The sequence below is a fragment of the Oryctolagus cuniculus genome, chromosome 3, assembly GCF_964237555.1.
Source record: "Oryctolagus cuniculus chromosome 3, mOryCun1.1, whole genome shotgun sequence".
Taxonomy (NCBI): Eukaryota; Metazoa; Chordata; class Mammalia; order Lagomorpha; family Leporidae; genus Oryctolagus; species Oryctolagus cuniculus.
In genome coordinates, this window is record NC_091434.1 from 171,196,866 (window position 1) to 171,223,756 (window position 26,891).

The 26,891-nt window shown below is 37.9% G+C and overlaps 1 protein-coding gene across 6 annotated transcripts in view; it reads right to left on the reverse strand.

Annotated features, from left to right (window-relative positions):
- The window catches only part of CNOT4 (CCR4-NOT transcription complex subunit 4), a 137,517-nt gene that overhangs the window by 18,408 nt on the left and 92,218 nt on the right, over positions 1–26,891 (reverse strand). For 4 of the 6 annotated variants that reach the window (XM_008258152.4, XM_002711994.5, XM_008258151.4 and 1 more), the window contains exons 8-10: positions 24,355–24,412; positions 21,008–21,257; positions 18,932–19,429 (exon numbers count right to left, since the gene is read on the reverse strand). In XM_008258152.4, the coding sequence (XP_008256374.1) occupies positions 18,932–19,429; positions 21,008–21,257; positions 24,355–24,412 (806 nt within the window). Of the gene's footprint in view, positions 1–11,398; positions 14,275–18,931; positions 19,430–21,007; positions 21,258–24,354; positions 24,413–26,891 lie in introns of those variants that run through there. The other 2 variants (XM_008258154.4, XM_008258153.4) reach the window with 1 other exon arrangement.

Below are 26,891 nucleotides of genomic sequence, written 5' to 3' on the forward strand. Positions count from 1 at the left end.
GGCATAGCAGGTAAAGCATTTCATATGAGTCCTAGTTCAAGTTCTTTTTCATCCAGTTATCCAAACTAAGAGATACTGAAGTTTGTTTTGAGATTGGATTTTTAGATGTGTTTGTTTTTAAACAAGAATGTATACTTTAAAATTTAGCTGTTTTTAGTATCTCAAATGTGTAATTTAAAAAAAAGACTAGCAAAAACTTAAATATATATAACCAAGTGAAGAAAGCCAATCTGAAAATGTTATATACTATATGATTCCCAATATATGACATTCTGGAAAAGGCAAAACTGGAAACAGAAAAAAAGAAAATAAGTGGTTACCAAATGGCTGTGGGGGGGAGAAGAAAGGAAGGGATGAACAGGCAGAATACAGAGGATTTTCAGGGCAGTGACACCACTCCGTATGATGCCATAATGGCAGCCACACGTACATTATATATTTGTCCAAACCCCCAGAACGCACAACACCATGAACAAACCCTAATGTAAGCTATGGACTTTGGGGGATAGTGATGCATCAGTATAAACTCATCAACGGTCCCACCCTGATGGGAGACACTGATAATGGAGGAACATATGGTTGCGGGGCAGAGGGCATATGGGACAACTCTGTAACTCCATTCAGTGTTTCTGTGAATATAAAAATAGCTAGAAAGTAATAGTCCCTTTTTAAAAAGGCTACCTTACTTTTTCCTTCTTTTTCACTACTTATTCACACAGTGGAAGAAACAAAAGCTTTTTTGGTTCCAACTTCAAAGGATGTCTAAATGAAGAAAATGGGGCTGGTGTTATCATGAAGTGGGCTAAGATGCTGCCCTGTCACACTGGTACCACATATTGGAGTGTAAGCGCAAATCCTGGCTGCTCCACTTCTGATCCAGTGCCCTTGCTAATGTGCCTGGGAAGGCAGTGAACACGGCCCAAGGGCTGGGGATCCTACTACCCATGTGGGAGGTCCACAGGGATTTCCTGGCTCCTGGCTTGTTCTGACCCAGGCTCCAAGGTTGCAGCCATTTGGGGAGTGAATCAGTGGATGGAAGATCTCTCTCTCTCTCTCTCGTTGCTCTGCACTTCACATAAATAAAATAAATCTTTTTAAAAATGCAAAAAAAAATCCTAATCTCAACACACTCCTTCCAGACCATGTAAAGATGATACTCTTGTGGAGGATAGCATTTCAAAAGAACCCTGATGAATTCAAAGACGTACATGCTCACCACCAGTTCTCTAAGGGGCCCTAGCTTAAAAATAATTTGAAACATATATTTAAGTATTCCTCCTTAGCTATGATTTATTATAGCTGAATTTGGAAGAGACTGTCAAGAGATAGTCTAAACAAATCCAATTCTCAAGTCAGTGTGGAATCTTAAAAAAAAAAAAAAGGAAGCAAGAATAGATTAATACATTTTCACAAATAAATCAAAAACCTTAATTCTTATTTAAAATATCCTGAAGCTTTAAACTAAGCAGAGACTAACATTTTAGCAAAAAAAAAATCTGTTAAAAATCACATCTATTTGAAAAACTGTAAGTTGTGGTCATATTGTTTGGAAGTGTTAGGTGATTTAAAAAGTGAATTTTAAGAATTGGGTTAGGGGCTGGTGCTGTGGTGCAGTGGATTAAAGCTCCGGCCTGCAGTGCCAGCATCCCATATGGGCACCAGGTTCAAGTCATGGCTGCTTCTCTTCTGATTCAGCTCTCGGCTATGGTCTGGGAAAGCAGTAGAAGATGGCCCAATGACCAGCACCGCAGCTCATTAGGCTAATCCTCCACCTAGCGGCGCTGGCACAACGGGTTCTAGTCCCGGTCGGGACGCTGGATTCTGTCTCGGTTGCCCCTCTTCCAGGCCAGCTCTCTGCTGTGGCCTGGGAAGGCAGTGGAGGATGGCCCAAGTGCTTGGCCCTGCACCCCATGGGAGACCAGGAGAAGCACCTGGCTCTTGCCTTCGGATCGGCGCGGTGCGCCGGCCGCAGCGCACCAGCCGCGGCGGCCATTGGAGGGTGAACCGACGGCAAAAAGGAAGACCTTTCTCTCTGTCTCTCCACTATCCACTCTGCCTGTCAAAAAAAAAAAAAAAAAAAAAAAAAAAAGATGGGCCCCTGCACCCGTGTGGGAGAACCAGAAGATGCTCCTGGCTCCTGGCTTCGGATCAGTTCAGCTCTGGCCGTTGTGGCCATTTGGGGAGTGAACCAGCAGATGGAAGACCTCTCTCTCTGGGGCTCTACCTCTCTCTGTAACTCTGTCTTTCAAATAAATGAAATTAAAAAATTGGGTTAACTGAACAATGCCAAAGTCTTACAATGTGCAAAATCCTTATCACTTCAACATTTAACAACGCAGTACTTGTTACTCAACCTAAGAAATGAATCTGATCACCTCATGAAGTTTGGAAATAAGATGAAAGGCTAGTAGAATGGTTACTAGGGAGATAGAGGGTCTGGTATCTTAAGCAAAAGATTCCAAGCAAGCGGTAAGCAGCCTGATGGGAGAGGAGTGCTATCCTTTGAAAAGGGGGAATTCAGGCCTGTCAGGGATGGGGTGGGCTGCCACACAGGTGGTTTACATTAAGATGTAGTGATGACCTTCCCGCTAACTGTGGTGAGCTGTAGAGAGAATGAAATTATTTCTTCTTTACCAAAAGAAAGAAAAAGAAACTTGATAGAATGGTAAGCACAAGTGATCAGATGGGATTCATGGTGATCAAGACTGAAGCCTGTTATAAAACAGAAATTGCATGGTTTTGTGTATTGATTGGGGGTACATAAAATCCTTATTTTGGTAATAAGCTTAATTCCAATTAAATAATCAACTGTCACTTTAAAATACAGGTGCAGTATTAGGGGCTTATATCTAGCATCACTGACTAGATTAAAAACTCAATATATGTTACACCTGTTGTAGGACAGGTAGGGGAAGACTATGGTTAGGTTGATTAGTGAACTGTAACGGTTTAAAAATAAAAAGACATATACCTGATAGCAAATCTAACTCTAATTGGGTACTGAGGGAGTATGGCACCTATGCCAGCAATCTATAATCAGAAAATTTAATAAAAGTATCTTCAATAGAGAAAATCTAAGTGTAACAACAACATGTAAGGCCAGTAAGAAACCTTCCAGAATCTCCTTTATCTATACTTAGGTGCTCAACTCACAGATGGAATAAAGGAAAAAATAAGCAGCCTCAGGGTCAGACTTTTTGCAAATGCCAACATATGACAACATTTAATCACATCGCAACAAAGTGCCACATCACTATGTTCTACTCCAAAGTCACATCATTTCAGTGCACAAGACTGGCAATAAAGTGTAAATGCCCGTACAGTCCTTAGGACAACATCTCACCACATTAGGAAACAGAACTAACCACGAAAGTTGATTGAAGTCACCTTTCTCACATTCTGTCTTGGAGGCAGTGACGGTATTATCATCTTAAATCCTTTATGCAGCCCTATTTCATTATGCTGAAAAATAACAATCTCCTTATTTGAAAAAACAGATCAAGTATGCTATCATTCTACACGGTGGACACTGAGCTTTCCTTTAAAGAAAAATCCGAGAACACACTTATAGTATGGGTGAAAGACAAAGATCTTTTCATTTTGTAATTTTAGAAGAGATGTTACCAATCTAGTGTCACCCATGTTGGTCCTTAAGTACTCTTTGGTAATGCAGAAAAACCCAGGGTAAATTAAATCCCACCTGTTTTACTTTGTTTTAGTTCTGAATTTGGTAATTAGACAATTACTATTAAGTCTACAATATGGGGGCCGGGGCCATGGCTCACTTGGTTAATCCTCCGCCTGTGGTGCCGGCATCCCATATGGGCGCCGGGTTCTAGTCCCGGTTGTTCCTCTTCCAGTCCAGCTCTCTGCTGTGGCCCGGGAGTGCAGTGGAGGATGGCCCAAGTGCTTGGGCCCTGCACCTGCATGGGAGACCAGGAGGAAGCACCTGGCTCCTGGCTTCTGATTGGCGCAGCACACTGGCCATAGCGGCCATTTGGGGGGTGAACCAACGGAAAAGGAAGACCTTTCTCTGTCTTTCTCACTGTCTAACTCTATCTGTCAAAAAAAAAAAAAAAAAAGTCTACAATATGGTTATAATTGTCTCCCCCGCCTAAGGTTCCTACAAGATCACAGGGCCACAGTTAACACAATGCTGATTTGAAAACTTATAAGACCTATGACAACATTTGCTAGTTGATGAACATTTTGATGCATTCAATTCATTACTGGCACTAATATTCAGAGTTCAAAGTCTTTGACTAGAAAGAACTACTGTAAGAATTAAACAGAAAGACACGTTTAGGGAAGACATGTATGCTGAATCTTGCAAGTTCTTTTCTCCACTGATTAGATACATATGAAAGCAAATGGAGTTGCTGAGGGCTAAGGCACATTAAATTGATGTTGAGTGCTATTTAGTGTAGTAAGCCTGTGGTTATAAAGTAAACTGAAAGTATGTTATTGCAAAGTTAAAAGAAAAAAAGGAGGGGGGAGGAAGGGAAGTATCCTTATGTTCTTAGAATTGTCTTTGAAATACATGAAATCTGTTCTCTTTATATTAATAAACAATATTTAAAAATTAATGTTAGAATGTGACTATAGGAAAATCATAGTTTCTCAGAGCCTGGTCTATTATTATCATTATTTGGGCTTCACAGGAGGATTACTACAGACTATATTCTACCTATCACAGTTCTGAGGTTGCATGATTCCAAAACAAATCTTTCCTTATTTTTTCTTAGGGTTTTCCTAAGAAGTGTGACCTGGGATGGGTATGCTTAGTAGTTGGAGGGGAGTCTGATTGAGAAAAAGCTATGAAAATATTTGTTCAGAAAAACACATGATCAGGGTATGGTGCATTTAATTAGGGTCTCTGTTTCCATTAAAAACAAATTAGGAGGCTGACACTGTGGCGTAGCAGGTAAAGCCACCGCCTGCAGTGCCAGTGTCCCATATGAGCACTGGTTCAAGTCCTGGCTGCTCCTCTTCTGATCCAGCTCTCTGCTATGGCCTGGGAAAGCAGTAGAAGATGGACCAAGTCCTTGGGCCCCTGCACCCAGGTGAGAGACGTGGAAGAAGCTCCTGGCTCCTGATCGGTGCAGTTCCAGCCGTTGCGGCCATGTGGGGAGTAAACCAGTGGATGGAAGACCTCTCTCTCTCACACCTGTAACTCTGCTTTTCAAATAAAATAATTAAACATTTTTTAAAAAATTAGGAGTGGGTACTTGGTGCAGTGGTTAGAACACCCCTTGGGATACCCTGAATCCCATACTAGGGTAGGGTGGATGGGTGTGAATCCTAGCTTCCTGCTTCTGTGCAACCTGGGAGGTAGCAGATGAAGGCCCAAGTACTTAGGTCCCTGCTACCTACATGGGAGACCTGGATTGAATGCCAGGACCCTGTCTTTGACCTGATCCACCACAGTCCAGCCATGGTAGGAATTTGGGGAGTGAACCAGTAGATGGAAGATCTCTCTCTCTTTCTCTCTCTGCCTTCCAAACAAGTACAAAAAATAAATAAATAAAAAGTCTAAAACTACAGAATTTATTACCCAGAACCTATGAATTAATCAGAACACAGTTAAAAAAAAAAAAAAAGAACAGTTGCAGCAAAATTGCCTGAGACAGTTTGCTGTGCTACACTCCCCAAATGGAGGGTTTAATTTTAAATTATACAAAACCCCAAACATAAGCATGTACAACACAAAGTCACACACATAAAGCTTACCTTTGCTCAGAAAAGTCTTACATAATGCTAATTAAATGACACAAAGATGGTAAGACTATTATTACCAATTCAGAACTATTCAGACTGTTGCTTCAAACATTTTTACCCAATCAGAAAATCTAATCTTTAGGTTCTTGCCTAGCTCTTGCTTTTTCTTTGGATGAGATTATAAAAGTTGGGTCGGCGCTGTGGCTCACTAGGCTAATCCTCCGCCTTGCAGCGCCGGCACTCCAGGTTCTAGTCCCGGTCGGGGCGCCGGATTCTGTCCCAGTTGCCCCTCTTCCAGGCCAGCTCTCTGCTGTGGCCAGGAAGTGCAGTGGAGGATGGCCCAAGTACTTGGGCCCTGCACCCCATGGGAGACCAGGAGAAGTACCTGGCTCCTGCCATCGGATCAGCGCGGTGCGTGCGCCAGCCGCGGCGGCCATTGGAGGGTGAACCAACGGCAAAGGAAGACCTTTCTCTCTGTCTCTCTCTCTCACTGTCCACTTTGCCTGTCCAAAAAAAAAAAAAAAAAATTTTTGCTTGACCCGTAAGCTAAACTTGAAATGGACTGTTGTGTAGAAATATGGAATACCTATATTTTAAAGTTTAATATTTGCCATTCAGCTTACTGAGTAAAACACTGAGGCTAGATGAAGCTGCTATCACACAGTCCCAACAAGGAAGAGGCCAAAATTCGCACAGAGAGGGTGGGTTATTCATTCTGTTTTAACACTGAGATAATTAAAAACCAGTACTGGGCCAGTGAATTGTAATTTTAAAAGAATTAACTGTATGTAATGTAAATTAACTGTATCCAATGTGAATTTTACCTCTATATTAAAGGAACTAGGTACTTGAAAATTTATATAAATTAAATCAGAAAAACTTTTTAGGGTGCTGCTTTGTAACAGCACAATAGTGTATCTGAGTACCAAACAAGACCAGAAACAACAAAACTGTTCTAAGCACAGTTTGTTCCAGGGCCAGCCAGGAGCTTCCCAGAAACTTTAGAATGATCGTTAAGCGTGCAAAGCAGGCTAGGAGACTGGGCTAGTTGCCTAGGAAGCCTGGTCAAGAGGACCCTGGAGAAAATGGATTGGGTCATCAAGATCAACAACCTCAAGCCGTTTCATGGAATTTCTAGGTATTTAAGGCCAATTCTCTAGTGGCTAAGATGAGTTAGACTTGCCTGCTGGTCTAGGCACCTAACAGGTATAAACTAGATTTCTGTGTAACTCAAACCCAGGGTAGACTCTCTAAAGACCATGAAACAATAAATTCTCTACTTAATGAATCTTGAATTGGCCAGAATAATTCACAGCTGCTAAGGAAATTAGGCTGGTATGACCAGCAAGGTAGGGCAGCCAGATAAATACTCACTGAAGCAAATGACAAGGCAATAAAGAGGTTCAAGGAGCAGTAGCTTCTCATTCCATCAGCATGATTTCACATGGCATTTCTGAGCAATGATTTGTACTCTGAAGTACAAATTTTATTTTTCCATTATTACTTCAAAATGCCTCAGCTAATACACACGGAAACAAGGCCAGTGAGTTTTTAAAATATTCCGATGTCAGGGACTGGCATTGTGGTGCAGCAGACTAAGTCACTGCCTGTGGCACTGGCATCCCATATCAGAGAGCCATTTTGAGTACTGCCTGCTCCATTTCTGATCCAGCTCCCTACTAATGCGCCTGGCAGAGCAGTGGAAGATGGCCCAAATCCTTGGGTTCCCAGTATCCATGTTGGAGATTTGGATGGAGTTTGAGACTTAAGTCTTTGACCTGACCTGGGCCCATCTGTTGACGCCATTTGAGGAGTAAATCAGCAGACTGAACATCTCTGTCACTCTTTCAAATAAATCTTTGAAAAAATATTTTAGAGTCAGGAAATTAAGGCTAACAAGAAAAAAACCGTGAGAAGTGTTCAAAATGTAACTGGAAAATGCTTATCGTGTAAATCTGTGAATTTAAAAAATTTGTTTGCAAAGATTATTTTCAATTTTTTCACAGACTTCTTGAAGTACCCTCATATATGTAATATTTTCATTCCTGCCTCTTAGATCGTCAGCAACTTTTTCCTAAAGGTTATTACACAAAATATAAGGACCATGAGTAGATTAGTCCCATCATTTTTGGATTTTATTTATTCACCCAGTACATTCTCTTTGTGGTTATTATCAAAATATCTTTATTACCTAATAGAACATTTTCAACTTCTCTCTACTCTTCTGCAGTATACAGCTTTTCATTCTAATCTGCTATATAAATAAAGTTGAACGTCCTGATCTAACTATGTAAGAAGAAACACTTTTCCTTTATATAGGTGGAAAATCTACATTTCAAAAACAGCTTTTTATTTCAATTCTGAGAAACTAGCTCACCTACAATAAAGGCTCCGGGGCTACCAGACCAATCCTATTCCATCCCTACTCCTTCCGCCTCACTCACTCCCATGGGAAGTGAGGGTCCTGCCAGTCCCTGTACTTGCTGGGTTTACTCGCACCTGTCTCATCTCATGGCCGGCTTTCCCCAGGCCGTCCCCAGCACTCCATGTTCTCCTTTCTTGCTTTGGGGAAGAAGCTTTCCTTTGGGTAATTTTCAACATACGGGAAACCAGAATTCCCCAGGCAATACCATGCTTCCTACAATTCTCTCTCATCTATTCCTAACTCTTTAAGAAATGACGAAAAGGAAATGGGTAAAGAGAACAGAAGAGTTAACCAAAGCTAGCCTTCTTTCCAACCTCCAGCCCTACCGGTAGACATCACACTGCCTATAACCTCATCACCCCTTACTTTTGTCATTCCCAACATCAATCTAAAATCGCTGAACTCTTTCCATACCAGTAACAGCACTAGTTCACAGGAAATCATCTTAATGAACTCTTCTTGATCACAAGATCAAGAATTTGAATGTTGTCTTCTTGAATATCTTATGGTCTTTGCTTTCTAACAAAATTTCCAATATTTGCTTTTTCAAATTCAAAGTTTGTGCAAAGCCAGAGGAAAACACAAAACCATTCTTATTCAGATCTGAAAAACAAAGCCGATCCTCACCTTCACACAGCAACTCTTATTTCCAATGTACTTTAAAGCTAATTCCTACACATTTTTAATCTCCTTTTATAACAGGCTCCTGATTTTCCATTCTTTTACCCTCATTCTCAAACAATAATGCATTCTAATATTATCCCTTCATCTATTCGCATTTTCTGTCATCTCACTTTGTCTTTCCCTGATCTTCTCATTGCTGTTCGAACTTAAAGAAAGACATATCCCACCTCTCTAATGCTAAACCCATGACTACCTTGGGAGCTTCTCACTGTCTGCCACTAAATTAGCCTATTTTCTCCTCAGTCTCTCAATTGGGTCTCTGCTCAGCCTTTGCATATTAGGTCTCTTCCTCTTATTAAAGCAATGCCAAGCTCTACCACCCAACTAGTTACTAACTTCTTTTTCTCCTCACATTTGTTGCCAAATGTTGTGTTTTTTTTTTTTACAGGCAGAGTGGACAGTGAGAGAGGGAGAGATAGAGACAAAGGTCTTCCTTTGCCGTTGGTTCACCCTCCAATGGCCGCCGCGGTTGACGCGCTGCTGCCGGCGCACCGCACTGATCCGATGGCAGGAGCCAGGTACTCATCCTGGTCTCCCATGGGGTGCAGGGCCCAAGCACTTGGGCCATCCTCCACTGCACTCACGGGCCACAGCAGAGAGCTGGCCTGGAAGAGGGGCAACCGGGACAGAATCCGGCGCCCCGACCGGGACTAGAACCCGGTGTGCTGGCGCCGCAAGGCGGAGGGTTAGCCTATTGAGCCGCGGCGCCAGCCTGCCAAATGTCTTAAATAAGAAGTCAGCAATTGCTACAAACATATCTTTCACATTTCCTTATTAATTCTATGAATCTGGCTTCCATTCTATAGCCTTTTATGTAAATCACCTTTTTAAAGATCATCAGCAACTTGGCCAAACCTAAAAGCTTTTTCATTTCTAATTCATAATTTCTTTTCTAACAATTACTAGTATAGTGCAGGCCAATTTATTTGCATGAACCAGCAATGGCAGACTAAAACTGCCTTTAAATTGGTCCAAACTGTGATAATATGTTACAAAACCACTCTTCTTAAAATGCTACAATCAAGTTACATCTCTGCCCAAGAACCTAAAATTCTCTGCCACTGATCACATCCACACCAAGACTATGCTCTTCTGAATTTTCGAGACGTTAGGAACAATTATCCCAGCTTACCTATAGGACCTGCATACTTAGCTATCTCATTACTGTTCTTCCCTCCCCACTCCTACAGACTGTGCTCATTTCTACCTCTGTCCCCTTTACTGTACAATGTTTCCCTATATTCATCTAAATCGAAGCCATCTTTTAAAAATCAAAATGGCTCACATCTAGCAACAGGTGTTCAGCATAGTGTTGAGATGCCAGTTGACACTCGTTTCCTCCATCGGAGTACCTAGGTTCAGCATCTTGCTCCAGTTCCTGGCTCCAACTCCAGACTTGGGGAGGCAGCGGTGATGACGCAGGTGACTGGGTTCCTGCCACCCATATGGGATACCTGAACTGAGTTTCAGCTCTTGGCTTTGGCCTCAGTCTAGTCCTGGCCACTGTGGGCATCTGAGTAGTGTATCAGCACAGGGAAGTCTAATACATACACACACACACATTTACATGTATGTATATTTATCTCTCTCAAATTAAAAAAAAAATTCCACACACTTACTTTACAGCCTGTCTTTATACCAGCTGATAGCAACTTCTTTCTCTAACTCCTATCTTCACTTTATCTGATTTGTTCATTAAACATTTCATGTGTGGTTGCCTGGATCAATTACTGTCATTTATCCAGCAGAGAGAGGCATATAATAGGTACTCATTCAGATAGACATACAGCACTAAGAACAAAAAAGACTAGTTTAGCACCAGCCAATTTGAACTTGGCCAATTCTGTAGAATAAAGACATATATATTATTGTTTTCAATTACTGCTTTGTAAGGTAATTAAAATATGAAAGGTTCTATTTTTTACTTGTATGGTGATCTGTTAGGGACAATTAAGAAGAATGGGAAAATTTTATGGTCAGACAAGAAAAAAAGCCTAAAATTTACAACTCAACATAGGCTAAGTGTCTCCCAGTTTACTTGGAAGCATAAAAAGCACCAGTGGTCTTCATTTTGTAAAATTTTAACACATTTCCAATTTGTCCTTTTTTCTTGATTTTCTGAGAAAATGCCTGTGTGGGAATGCCTCCCTATGGACTTGTGTCACAGCACAAAAACACTCTGGCTGTATCTTAAAAACAGGAGCCATCTTGCTAGAAATGTACACAGACAAACGCATCGAAGTTGCTTGCTAAAGGAGCCCATATGTAGAAGGCCCCACTAAACTCCCGGGGTGTTAAATGAAGAGTAAGAGAAATGAACATACATATGCATACATTAGAATAAATGAATGTATATCTTTCCTGTTAAGGTTTTTTTCAACTCCCTCCAAATTATTATGTATTTTAAAAACTGAAATAAAAGTATTCAATACCCTGTTGTTGCCATTGACAAAACAGTTACTAAGGGATGAATGATGATTAAGGCTGGACTGTTATGGCTGTTCTTGTGATTAAAAGGTATCAAAAATTGACCTTTCAGAAATGTGAAATAAAGCTGACACTAGACTGTTATACTTCATGATAGAGTCCGTATTTTATTCAACTTTGTATCTCTAAAGATATAACTCATGTCACTACATAGAATAGGTACTCGAATAATTAATGCTTTGCTGAAGAGAACATACAAAAGTACCATATGAAAAAACAAAATGCAACAGCAGAATGAAAAGGAAAGCAGCATTAATCAAAATATTTTCTAAAAGAATCTTTAAGAAAAGTAAAGAGGCACTTGACATTCATCATAGAACTGAAGTCATTCAGTGCAGGATTCTTTTTCTTATAGATGTTAAAAACATTTCAAGATTTTTTTTTTTTTTTAATTCAGGGTAGAGGGTGCCACCAAATCCTTTACAAATCTATTAACTATGGGTCTTCTCACTGGAGAAGAAACAGACGTCCATACATGCCCATAAACCCACAGGTTTGCATGTACTTTTGAGAGTTATAGTCTCCAGGTTAAAAATTCCTGTTAAGGAAGCAGTATGTCACTTTATAATGGTCACAGATGTAAGTATATAAAGTTTCCCTTTTACAAGATGGATCATGTGGGAATTTATCAAAAGCAAATCTGAAGCTAATTTATTAAACGTCTCAATCTTTATCAGTATCTTGGTTTGAATTTGATGACAATGTGAAATGATACTTTATTTTATGTGCTGAGTAATTTCTTCTATGCTTTTGTGTAAAATTAATTAATACTATGATTTGCAGACTTAAACAACTAAAATGAAATATTAGGCAAAAACATGAGGCTTAATTACAAAGTGAGTTAAAAGATCACCTTCATCCACTCTAGGTGGAAACTGAGAAGTTGAAGTCTAATTGCTCAAGGAGCACTTTCTTGACTCTCTGCTGTGCCTGGAAGGAAGCAGGCAGGAAGACAGATACTACCTGGGGTCCTGGCAGGACTGGGCAAACTACTTGACAGCCTTTCTACAGAGGCATGAATGAGAAAAGACAGAGAGAACAACCTGGAAAGAAGCCTTGTTTGACAAGTACAAAGAAGTGAATAACAGGAGCTAACTATCTGCTGTGACTTTGTAAGAAGATCCAGATGATGAAAGGCTTACAGTGAAGGCTGGAGAAAACTACCCGCTACTAAGCATCATTACAAGCAGCCAAAGTTTGTTAACAAAGCCCAGGAGCCTTAGGCCCAAGGAGACATAAATTAATATTGGGCTTTAAGAGCAAAACTGAAATCCATAATTAAATTAGGCTCTGATTAAAGGCTGGTGGTTAATAAATCTATGCTATTTTATTGATACCTTCTAAATTGACTATTTTCTTACAATGTCATTAAAAAGCTTTTATATCTATGCTGAATTTTACAATAATAACTCAAAAATTAACTGGCTGTTTCTGCACCCAGTTAACCAAAGCTAAGAATACCTACAAAAAGATTCAGTTTACCTCACTATACCTCGGGATAAAGCCATTTAATCATTGCAATTATATTTAATAGAAAGCAAACAGATTTTATATAGAGAAGTAATCTTGAAAATTCCAACCCAATATGACAATAATATCAGCTCCTAATAAGGTATTTTATTATTAAGTCAGCTTAATTTTGGTATTCACATCACCCCTTTTGTTTTTTCTTTACAAACTGAATCATACTTTTTATCACAATTGCTTTTTCAAATCTGAAGAGGTCTGACTTTCCCTTTCTTCACAGGTGCTTCATTTAGGCAGAATTCATGTTTTCTGAATCAGCATTTGCCCAGTGCTCAGAACTAAGTTGAGTTTCTTTGCTTCATCAGTTTAAAAACTATTTCAAAAAATTTTCTATTATCAAAAACATCACATTATGTCCCAATAAAGTACTCCACTGTCTACTATGATTAACCCAAGTTACCTATTACAACTTATGTGACCTAATTTTAGAAGACATCCAATCTCTTCCACCTTACTCTCATCTGGTCAGGTACCTAATAATACAGTCTTATTATCACACTTCAATATTAAACAATGAAATTTCCAAACAGACACAACACAGAATTACTGTTGTTCAGGAAAAATGTGGAACTACGTTTACTTCTCACACACAATGTTTATGCCATATTCAAGTTTCTGATGACTCAACTATGTAAGTTGAATATCTGTTTTTGAGGCATTTCCTGGTATACTAGGCAGTGCATTAGAAAAGAGATTATATTGCATTTAGGCTATAATAATTATCTTTTAACCATCTATGTATAATTAACAAGCATTCAAAAAAAGTGCAAATGTGCAAATGAGAACACAACAGTTTCTATATATGCAATGCATAATAAAGGATATAAATCTAGACAACATCCTTCTAAGAATTAAATGACACCATCAATTTTGATTTATATGTATTCTTTCTTCTCAAGTATTCAAAAAATGCAACAGACATTATTTTCTTAATTTCTAAATTTTTCAGAAGAATATTACTTTTTTTCACAAATCAGAAAACAAGGATCTACCATTACCTTTGTATATTTTTAATAATAGAGCCAAAATAAGAACAATTCTAGCTAATCTCATCTGGGATCTTAATTAGTACTACAAGTTTATTTCTTTAAGTTAAAAAGAGCATCACTTATGAGAAACAATGCCAAAATTATTATGCTAATAAATTTCGTTAAAGGCCTAATGAAATACTTTAGCAGCTATGAAGTAACACACTAGTTGTAGGCATGAGGAACGTTTATATTGGCTCTTTTGGGTGTATACATTAAATGCAAAATCAGAAAGGAATCATGCAAAAATCCGGTTGCCCATGCAAGCACCCCAGAGTCTAATCCTCTCCTTTCAGTTCTGCTGTCAGGCCACAGTAGTGTGGAGACTTGTAGGCTGCTGTCCTTGTTGTAATGAATGGGAAGAGGCTGACAGTGGCATGGTCGAAACCTTCACCTCTTCTTCCCCTGTGGAAAAGTCAGTCATGGTCTAGTTATGGGTGACTAGATTTATTAACAGTCCCTTTTAAAATGATTTCAATATTTGGAATACTGATACATATATAAAATACATGCATAATGTTTGGAATCTGGGTGTGAAACAAGACATGAATTTTAGAATATAAACTTAGCAAGAACCTAGAAAGTAGTTACACTCTATACACACCCTTAATTTTAATACTATGTCAGAGATAAGAACAAATATATATAGATTTAGGTAACAGATACACTTAAAAAAAACAGGAAAGTATTCTTTGCCAAGCCAATTGGATTCCTCAAAGATATTCTTAAAGACAGAGTAGTTTGTGAAAAAAAAAAATTATTTACAGAAGTGAAAAACTGATTTTTAAAAAAGGAAAAATATAAATCATAAATAATATATTGAGAAAAGAAATATTAACTTAGTAAACTGACATATGGCATCTAAAAATCCAACATGTACTTCTGGAGTGACTGGAAACTGGTCTGATGTAAACAATACAATGAGCCAACTGACTGAGACTGAGACTACTGCTTCCAATCAGAGAACGACTTATGAATAAAATTAATTCTCCTAATTATAAATAATTACTTGACTTTAAGTGACTTGTTTCACATGTGACTCAAAATTCAATCATTGCCATTTAAATTGTTAATATAGAAACAAAGAAAATGTTAAGAAAAAATGCCCTATGGTAAGTAAAATTTGAATTAATAAGAAAAAAAAATCCAATCTTAGCTTTTAAAGTATGAAATAGCAATACTTATAAACTTTTTCAAACCAATTTTAGCACAATGGAACAAAAACATCTTGGCAGAGAGTTCTTTAAAAACAAATCTGCAACTTTACATTTGGAAAGATAGCTTAACTAACAAAATGCAGAAAAGGAGTCTTTCAATTCACCAAACAGGTTATTCCATGATTTTCAGACTTGGCAAAGCTTCTAGGAAACCCATGTACGTAGTAGCAAGGTGTATGTATTAGTTCTTAATGAGACCATGATACTAAAGAGGACCAACAAGAGACTGTTCTGTAACTATAGGCCATATACCAATTTGTCTCATGAACAGATACTGCTGATAAAAAGTGACTTGCAAGTATATGAGAGCAAAAATCAATTACTAAGGGAAGCAAGCCAAGTTAATGCATGTGCCAGTGGTCTCCATTTCCGAAGGAGGGCATCAGTGTTGTAGTGCAAAACCCTTCCCCTTATTGAACTTGAGATCTGGATTTTATAGTAAGCTGCTACTATCTGAATGTGTGACCTATAACATTAAGCATTCTGGAATACAACTTAGCCATTCCTAAGATGAAGGAACTAGACAAGATCGGTGACTTTGTAGAATTAGGTACATGGTTCTAATAGTTAAAGATTTAACTAGCTACTGATCAAAATTTTCCCCTAAGAATATGTATTTCAAAAATTCTTCTAAACTTCGCAAGCCACAAAATGCTGCTAAAAAGATTTCGCCTAATTAAGAAATACTTAACTTTAAACATAAATGTTTTCAATTAGGCAAAGGAAATGGATGCATCATTTCTGTCAAACCTCTGACAACTGTTTTTCCCATGATAGGTTTCAGATACACCAATCTCTAATAATTAACTGAAACAAACCAAAAGCAAAAATTTTAATCCAAATACATAATAAACAGCCGTAATATCTGTATGATATGTAGACTGCTGCCACCTCTGATTTGCTCCTGTAGGTCAATGATCCTATTTTGCTCTATGTATCTAAAGAATAAATACACATGCTTTTCCTAGTGTAGAATGAGTTTGAAATAGTGCCTAAACATATCTGAAACTAGTGGGTCCCACTGAAACAGTTCTCTCCCCATGACTGAAACATTTAAGCTATCATGATAATCACTTGAGGATACAAGTCCAGCCCCTTTCAACAGTTCAACTCAAGTAAGCACAGCTGAGTTACAACTGGGGCCAGAGGAGGCAGATATTATCAAGGTATTAAATTGCTTCAAAGTAAACAAAGTTAAGATATATATAGCTTCCCAGATTATTACTTTCTGTCATTTCTAACAGTTACTGAAAATCCTAAATCATCTGGCTACAATTATACAACTACTCTGCTTTGAGACTTGGCACATTCAGTTTCCTGAGGTGTGCATCAAATATTTATAAGCCATGAGAGGATTCCGGTGTGTCTCTTAATGTCAATTTTAAATATTTTGGCATATTAAAACTAATATTTCTCTAGTCACCAGAGCTTTAAAAATAATCTAATAATAAGCTTTACCACAAGTTACCATTTAAATATCAAGCATGTATGCATAGCCAAAAACTGAAAATCTGAAATAACCAGTTCTCCCCACCTTCACCAAACACAACAATGATTAGGAACCTAAAGTTGGAGACTCAATTTTTATCACCTATGAAAAACTTTAATGTTTTATAGTTGAGTATGTATTAAAGAAAGAAAGCTCACAAAGATAGCACTACAGTTCTACTTTTTTCCATAAAATACTGACGTTAGATGAAGATTTCAAATGACTAACATGAGGACAGCCACACTTACAAAGTGGTGATTTTTCATTACATGTGGCATTTCTACAATATCTACTGGCTTGAAATATTTAGGTAAAAACTGCTTTTCAGTGCTATTGGGCAACATAACTAAGAAGCTGGAAAACAGATCATTTATCAAAGATGGTCATATAAGTTAAATAAAAGTGAAAAGCGAAGACAGCCAAGAACTACAGTCCTGTATCACATCCATGCTCTCTTGCCTCACTCTCAGAATTTCTCTTCTTCCCATCCATTGTACCTATACAACTTAGGAGGCACCTCCTATTTTTAAAAAGCAGTCCTATTGCTTTTTAATGTAATGACATACTAATTCCTGCTTCTACACCTTTATTCAAGAGGTTTCCATCAATCTAAAAGGTCTTTCTTTCCCCTTGCTGCTAACCCAAAGCCAAGGTACAATACAGATCAATTTCTATTTTGAGGGAATTCTGCTTCCCCCAAAGTTACACACTACATGGATGTCTCTCAGATTGCAGCACCCTGTAAACAGTTACCAAGTGCATACATGATTTTTTTCTTTTCAACTATAAAGAACCTTTAAGTAGTATACATACTTTATACTTCTTTTGTATTCCCTGTATAGCTCTTCATAGTTGGGTAAACAAGAACCCAAATATTCATTGTAATTGTTCTAACATTTTATTTTTAAAGTTTAAAACATAAAGGGGAACTTAAACTTTGAATGTTATAATCGATTATGAAATACACTATCAATTAAAATGATTAAAACAAAGTAAAAGAAAACAAATACCCTCTAAAATGCTCTCCTGAGTGAGAGGAAGAAAGAAAAAGAAAGACAGACAGACAGACCAGAAAATGAATACCTAGAGTTTCAGTCAGTATCAAGAAGAAAGAATCGAAAAATGCCGTTCTGAATTACCTACTAACTACCATAATTCAACAGACAAATGTGAATCCCACTGATTAGCAAATCATTACATTAGGTACTATCAAGCTACTGCAAATTAACATCACTCTCTCAAGTATAACTTTACAGTATCAACAGTCACAAATAAAACTCTCTTAACCCAGCTACTTGTCTAGGATATAAAATGCTGTTGGTTCCAAGGGGAATAAAGCCAAAGACTATACAGATCTCTACAAATTTCATCTCTATCATGTGAAAAACAAGAGAATGAATGCCTTGCTGGTAACAGTACACTGTTCCAGTTTTAACATTGTGCTATGCCAGGCCATACCTTAAAGGTCATGACAAGACAAAAATTATCTATATGGATTACGTGACAGATTGAGGGACTATTCTAATGTACTTAAGACAATCAGAAGAGGAATGAACTGTCTTTTTAACATTATCTCTGAAGCCCAAATTAAACAAGAGGACTCTTAACTGAATGATTCCCCGGCATAGAAGGCACTTCATCTAAAACATGCTATGTAGAATTTTAAACCCAAAAGTTCTGAAACCTTCAAGGGTAGCTTTAGTGCAAAGTCAGAAGTGTTCTGGCATCAAACTTATATGGCAAACCAAAAAGTAAAATATTTCTCTCTGAACAATTTCTTTTTCACAGAAAGTATGTGTCTGGGACATATGGTATGGTTCTGAAACATTAATCAGAGTTCTCAATATGACGTCCTTAATAAATATATAGCACAGTTTTGACGTGTGTGTATTCAATCAACATAATGACCAAAAGCAGTTAGAGTGGCTTTATCCCTCATGCTCTCATAGTCATTAAAAATTGTTTTTAACCACTTTACATCTAGAATGTAAAAACCACAATTTTTACCATAGCGTTGGACTTTATAGAACCTCAATTTATGGCCCTTTTCTTCCTACGTTTATATATTATATGAAAGTTCAGTAACGCTATGCTTTTAAGTAAAATGCTTCTAAACAATAACTAGGTATAATACTCCACCATTCCTATAAAGCTCAATATTACAAGGCATCCATCCAATTACTAATTTAAGAAAAATTTTTTTTAGGTTATGATAAAAACTCTTAACTTTTTTTCATAGAAATTTTCAAGCATAACAATAAGTACTCTCTGTTATTTAACAGGTCCCTCCCTACCCACCCAAAAACCTGAAGGTATGAGTTATTCATGAATTCTCGAAGGCTTTAAATGAACCTACCTGCTACAGGGATCCCTCCCAGACCTGTGTTGTGCTGTGGCGGGAGATTCAAGTCCAAGAAATTACTATTTGAGGTGGGGTTTGCTGTGTGGTTCAAGTGCATGATGCTATTGCGTGGAAAGGCCATCCAAGGATAGCGGGCTGCCTGGCCTGGAAAACTGAATGAATTATAAACCGCTCGGTGCTGTTGAAATTGAGGGAACCTCTGTGGCAAGACTGAAAAGGTACTATTTAGAGAGTTGGCATTTGTAGGTGCAGCAGGATGCAGAAATCCAGAGCCTGGGCCTTTGGCGGTTGTAGTGTGTGAAGAGGAGTTCTGGAGAGATGTAGGTGAAAGGGAAGGTTGGTCTTGGACGGATAGTTCCTTCTCAATTAGGTCTGCTAAGGCTTTTCGAGTGACATCAAAGGGGTCAAACCCCAAGTCATCCTCTGGTTGTTTAGAAGAACCAAAGCCAAATGCTGCTTGCCAGTCTGTAGAGGATGATACTGGTATTGTTTCTGTTAGGAAGAAAAACAGCGTATATTATAAAAGAAAAGCTCAGTTATGTGTCACACAACAAAATAAAGTATATCCAAAGTCTGTATGATCTCTTAGAATGTTAAAATCATATAATCACAAGAGACTTCATAAATGTATACTTCTAGTAGTGACGTTTTAAGTTACTAACTTCAAAAACAACTATAGATTGATTTTACTAGTTGGGGGAAAAGTACTTGATACCCAAATTATACTCTCAATCAAAACAACCATAAATCATTTAAGTAAAATAAAGTGACAAAAAGAACAGCTTTAAAAAGCAGAGCATTTTTTAAAATTTTTTTATTTATTTGGAGAATGAGAGAAGAAAAGTGACCTCTCATTCACTAGTTTGCTCTCTAAATCCCACAACAGCCAGCACTGGCCAGGCCAAAGCCAGGCGCCAAGTGTCAATCAGGGACCATCACCTGCTGACTCCCAGGTTACCCAGGGACTCTGATCCAGGATATGGGCTGCCCAAGCAACATCTTAGTCACTATTTCAAACACCCATCCCCACAGCTTACTTTTAAAAAGGTATTTATTAATGGCAAATAAAATTAATTTAACATATACTTTACAAATTGCAAAGAAAAATGTAATCTAATGAAAAAAGTACTACATGAAATCCTTACAGTTTCTGGTCTGTTCTATAGGTGCTGTTCTCAATGTTACTTTTATGTCACCTTTACATTAATAAGTGTTGCTCCCCCTCTTCGTGGAGGAACGACACAGGACCCTGCGCTGTTCTTTTGTCTGCTCGGCCCTCCCCGGGTTTGCTGCTGGTTCTTCCCGGGTTGGCTACCGACCCTTCCACCTCCGTGGAAGGGCGGTTCCCCCTGCCACCTTCCCCACTTCTGCGGGGGAGCGGCACACCGCCGGCCGGCTCTCTCGGGGGCTGCACAGGTGTTCCTTCAGATAGATGTTCCTGGTGCATGTTGTCTCTCTCCTCCTTTATAGTCCTCTTCCACCAATCCCAACTCTGCTACCCACACACTGAGTACGCTGCTCTCCTCCAATCAGGAGTAAGATCAGCTCCTGCAGCTCAGTCAATCAAATTGGCGAGAGGCAGCTGCGTAAAAGTTGTTACTCCCTTCTCAGCGCCATATTGTGGGAGAGCAGATGCATAGAATAAGTCTTAATTCCAGTAACTTAGTCTAGTCCGAGTTGCTCCCCACAATAAGGTAACATAATGAGCAAATGTGAAATGGTCCAAAAAATGTCAAAACATAATTTTTACTGTTATATAACTTATCTCTTTCTGTTGGGGGTAAAAAAAATCTCAAATTTAACTACAGAAACACAATTCTAATTAAAAAGGTAAGACAATATTTCCCAGAAGGACAAGCTTTTCATTACTGAAGAAATGATATCACTCTCCAGAAAAATCTTTAACACACAATTTCAAGGTCATGCAACAATTTACCTAACTTTCTAATTCATGCAATTTAAATATTTAATTTTCATAAAAACAGAGTGGATAAAGTATGAAAATATATCCAGAACAATGGGTTTCATGTCAGTCTATTAATACCAATTCTTGGTACTGCTGTTATATACCTGATGTGAAGAGACTCTGTGGTTCTGGTGCTGTCGGCCAGTCACTAGATGTCTGTGGAGAGCTGGGGAAAGGAGGAAGCCCACTTGGAATAGGGTTGGGATGGCGAAAATTGTCTGAAAACAATGACTGTGACTCTGTTACTGCCCCTTCAAAAGGGGAACGTGCACTGTGATTTGATGAACTGATGGGGATGACTGGATTGGGTTTTGATAACCCAGGTGGTGGTGAAGGCGTATCACTGTTAGATATCTAAATAAAAAAGGCAAAGAAAATAATCAATACAAATGTATTTATTTTAATAAGCCATAATTAAGAAGATCTATAACTAAGTGTTTTAAAATAGTGGTCTTCAAATCAGAGTTCTCGAAAATTTTCTCATGAAAGCACAGAGTTTCAGAAAACCAGTTAAACCATTAACACAATTATTCTTTTTGAAAAACTAATCTGTCTGAAAACACTAGTCTCCCCCCCCTTACAATATTGAGCCTCTCACTCTACAAATATTTCACAGTCTGAGATTTTACTATATTTTGCTCAATAGTGAAAACTTGCAGTGACCAAATTATCAGAAATACTGGGATTGATGATAGAGTGGAATGACTCTAAAAACTAGATTCTTTTGCAAACTAGGTTAATTCCCAGTTTTTTAGTTTTCAATAACAATAATGGAAGTTCTAACCAACTTGTTCCCAAACACATTAAGAAATAATCTTATGATAACTCTTTGTGATTCTAAGGTATGTAATTCAGATAGAATCCAAAGATTTCAGTGTTACTACTTGTTAGGAAGAGAGGTCAGATTGGTGCCTCCACATGAAATGTAAGGGGCACCACACAGGGCCCCAAATGTAAGGAAAAGATGTACAGAACAGAGAGGAGACAGAATACAAACTAGCAGCCAGACTGAATTTATTCAGAGACAATAAGTCTGCAGAGGTCGACCAACTGCCATCGTGTTCACAGACCAAACACGTGGCACAGACCTCGACCCCAGCAGGCTAGGCCCTTGGGTGGGCTGGGGTGGGGAAGCAGTAGGTGGAGATGAGCTTCTCCATACTGGTTCTTCAGGTTTGGCCCACTGGCTTCCAAACCTGGGGAACAAAACAGGGGATGGGGTGGGGAACAATACAGGGTGTGAGACAGAACTGGTCCCTTGAAAGAAGACAGGGGTAACAAGAAAACTAAAATGGCTGAGGTTTATGTCCTTGTTCCATCACTGACATACTACTACTCATTCTTCCATCTACTTATTTTTTAAGAATAAGATGCCATAGCATTTACATTTTAAAAAAGTGATGGCTGATCAAACTTGCCTCACTTTACCAATAGGTAATATTTATCTAGAGACACATGAAAGCTAATTTTAAAATGGCCCTGTCCATATTAAGGGATGAATTTCCAATACAATTTAAATATGTTTAATGCTCAAATTCTGTCAAAATTTATATGTATACTTGTACATATTGTTTTGATCAACTTCACACTCATAGAAGTTCAGAAAAAATATAATTTAAAACCTAATGACATCAAAAACATTTTTATTTCAACTTAAAAGTTATATTCCTATTTTTATTTGAGAGATGTATACGCTTTTGAAGCAAAAACTATGTTGCATCAAGATAAAACTATATAATGGTAATAGAAATACAAAAATACATTCAAAAAGGAAAAGAAAGTACAATTTATGATTATTAAAGAGCTTGTGTATTTTTATAAAATGAATGACATAGTATCAAAACATGATGGGTTATCAAAACCTAAATTTCTTGGATACTTATTACAGAGTATTATACCACTTTTATTTAAACATAATACATATGCTGGAAATTACATTCTTAGTAACTACTTTTGACTTATGAAAAAAATTGTAATGTCATCTAAAATATGCAAGGGGAGATATAAATTTTCTACTTTTATGGAATTTGTGAGTTAAAAGTTTAGAAAAGTACTATATTTTAGATGCCTAAGTTTTTTTGTTTTTTGTTTTGTTTTGTTTTTGACAGGCAGAGTGGACAGTGAGAAAGACAGAAAGATCTTCCTTTACCGTTGGTTCACCATCCAATGGCTGCTGCGGCCGGCGCACCGCGCTGATCCGATGGCAGGAGCCAGGTGCTTCTCCTGGTCTCCCATGGGGTGCAGGGGCCAAGCACTTGGGCCATCCTCTACTGCACTCTCTGGCTACAGCAGAGAGCTGGACTGGAAGAGGGGCAACCGGGACAGAATCCGCCGCCCCGACCGGGACTAGAACCCAGTGTGTCGGCGCCACAAGGCGGAGGATTAGCCTAGTGAGCCGCGGCGCCGGACAGATGCCTAAGTTTTTAACACATAATACAGGAGACTGGCCATTCTTTATGGAAGATATTATAACTATATTGATTTTACTTAGGTTAAAAAATATATATAAATAATATATAAATAATAAATAAATAAATAAATATATATATATATATATAAACTAAGCAGTGAAAAACTACCAGAAAAAAGATCCATGGGCAACAAGACAAAATGACAAACCATGTTTTGAAGATCAGTACCTAACTTAATTTCAGAGTATATACATACAACTTTGAGTAGCTTATCTTATTTATCTCAAAGCTGTCAGTCACTTGGAAGAACTAAGCAGGAAAGCTGCTAGGGACAAATACACTAACTCAGAGAGAAAACTGAAGTTGGAAAGGGACAAGAAGAGTAAATGGTGTAAAAACAAGTTAGCCTGGGATCATTTGTTGTAGGGTCAAAAAGACCAGTAACAGCAGCAGACTCTAAGGACACTTTACAACAGTAAATGGGCCGACCCCGTGGCTCACTAGGCTAATCCTCCGCCTAGCGGCGCCGGCACACTGGGTTCTAGTCCCGGTCGGGGCACTGGATTCTGTCTCGGTTGCCCCCCTTCCAGGCCAGCTCTCTGCTGTGGCCCGGGAGTGCAGTGGAGGATGGCCCAAGTGCTTGGGCCCTGCACCCCATGGGAGACCAGGAGAAGCACCTAGCTCCTGGCTCCTGCCTTCGGATAGGCGCAGTGCGCCAGCCGCGGCAGCCATTGGAGGGTGAACCAACGGCAAAAAAAAGGAAGACCTTTCTCTCTCTCTCACTGTCCACTCTGCCTGTAAAAAAAATAAAAATAAAAAAATAAATAATGTATGGTCACAATGATTAAAGGGGGGAGGATGTGCAATGTATTCTGTGCTGGAAAAGAAAGCCCATTAAAATACATTTATCAAAAATGTCCATCAAAAGTATTTCTACATTTTGTCAGTGTTTACAGTATTTGCAGAAAATTCACTTTGATAGAATACCTTGTTTGGGAACTATGGAAGAGAAATAAAGCAATACCTTCTTCAAATCTTACCTGCTGGGAATTATCACCATTCCCTATACTGAGAGAATCTGAAGGTTTGTCAATGGGGCTGTAAAAAAACAAAAACAAAAACAAAAACAAATCCAATAAAATCACAGTAAAGGCATTCTCCTACAATAAAAAAAAATCCACTACAAGCCAGAAAAAATAACATTTTGCCATCTTAACAAATGTTTATTGAAGCATTGCGACATAACACATTAATTAAGTTATTGAGAACATAAGAAGATCTCCTCCCATGATCTGTCTCCTAAAAAACTTACATTCTAACTAAAAAAATTTACAACTTAATTGAGAGGCAAAGAGAGAAAAAGACAAAGAGGGAAAGCACCCATCAGCTGGTTCAATTCCCATATGTTCAAAAACGCTGGGGCTAAGTCAGGGTCAAGGCCAAAGCCAGAAGCTAGGAATTTGATCTAGGTCCACCACATGGGGGCAAAAATCCAGTTACCTTAGCAATCATTTCTGATTCCTAGGGTTGGCAATGGCAGAGGTTGGAGTCAAAGCCAGAGCCGGGTATCAAACCCAGTTACTCCAAAATGTGTGATGTAGACATCAAACTACTAGACTAAATGTCTGCTCCTTTACATTCTGATTCTCCAAAAATTATGTATGAAATAATAGCTCAGGTAAACTAAAGTACATCTTAAAACAGGTAATACTCCAACTAACAGGTCAAAAATCTAATCCATTATCAAGCTTTGTGCATGTGATAAACATAGTCCCCTTTATAGTTTCTGAAATAGTGCTGAACCATTTTTCCAGGTATTTGGCAGACTGGCATAAAAGTCATTGAAATGTTTTCTACAGGTTTTTAAGAACAATAAATTTATTTTCATATTTCTATTACTAACAACCTTACAGAAGGCATGTGTGTATGTACACATACACATGTTACACAAGTAAAAAAATTTTTGTGAACTGTGGACTAACAAACATTATCAGTTCATTTTCATATAGAGAAAATGCAGTACCATAGTAAAGTAGAAAAAAAATGCTACCTTTCAAGTCCATTTTAACACATCTGACTTAAAGATAAAAGCTTTGTATTATAATATTGATCTGTTAACATCATTTTTATAACAAACTTTAACTTATGAACAAACACAATTACACAATGTGTTGCTCTGATACAACATTATGGCACATACAAAAATGAAGACTCCCAGTACCTCAAAATTATTCAATTCTATGGAAATATATATAAAAATATATAACTTCATCTTTGAAAAAGTAACTTACTGTTACCACATTTAATTGCTCTAAAAAAAACTTTAACAAGGGCAAGTACTGAAATCTGAATCCCAGGTTTATCCCAGGCAGAGAAACTGCCAGATGCTCTTATCCAAGCAGAGATTTGAAATTTACTTAAAAGTATCATATTATTCATAAAGTATCAATGAATATTAGGTCATGTGGGTAATGCGAATAATTTTAGGCTGTAGCTCTGAGCCCATTAAATTTAGAGATATTTGGGTGAATAAGGCAAGTGCACACTAAACATCAGCCACTGTCAGCTGTCAAAAGAACTGCTTCAATAAGTGCTGAAGTCTTTAGAATAAAGTGAATATACCACAAGTGGGGCAATTAGGGAAAAATTCCTAAGGGAGTTCACATGTAGTGGTCTTTACATATTGGAACAAGGAAGAGAAAAAGTGAAAGAAGTATATGTGTTAAGAGTCAGAGGTCACAGATAGGGAGAGTTAACTAATTGGTTATCAATTTAGCTAACAAATAGGATGGTGTGCATAACAATGGGAGGTAAGGATATAAAGGAATTAGAGGTTAGAGCTGAGAGGAACATGTAAGAACAGAAACCAAAGGATGAAAGCAAGAGACCTACAAACCAGAATGCCAGATGTCCGGGTCTTGGTTCATCTCTGCAGCTACCACCATTAAAGAGCACTCAGTAATAACTTTCAACTTGAGGTCAGTCTTTAAATATTTAATACTGAGTGGGTAATATTTAAAATATTATGGGATAAAGGATAAATCTTACTACGTTTCTGGATTGTAACTAATTAGAATAATTTATATCCTCTTGTCCATCTCCCCAGTTGGTTTCATAACACTGATTTCTAACAACTTATGCTTTACCTGGGAAAGTTTCACAAAAATATTTAAAAATTTCTAGATCAGAGTCATTAAACCAAAAACAGTTGGTAAAAAAAAAAAAAAATCGACATACCAGTAAGCTTATATTCTACTCAGTTTTGTATTTATTCTGAATTTATTTAATAATAATTAACAAATTCAAGGAATATGAAAAGCTTAATGAAGATGAAAGTAAAGATATTTTATATGTGGGCTGTAAGAAGTCAATTATACTTAAATTTGACATTATAAATGCATCTATTAGTGGAAAAGCAGAAAACAAGGCAGATTCCCTGCAGATACATATGTAACTCCAAGAGAAATAAAAAGCATATTTACAAATTCCAATAAAATGTGAACTCCTTAGATCTTTAATGGTTATATGGAGAGAGATATCAGAGACTATTACTAACAAGTCCAAGTTCTCACAATTC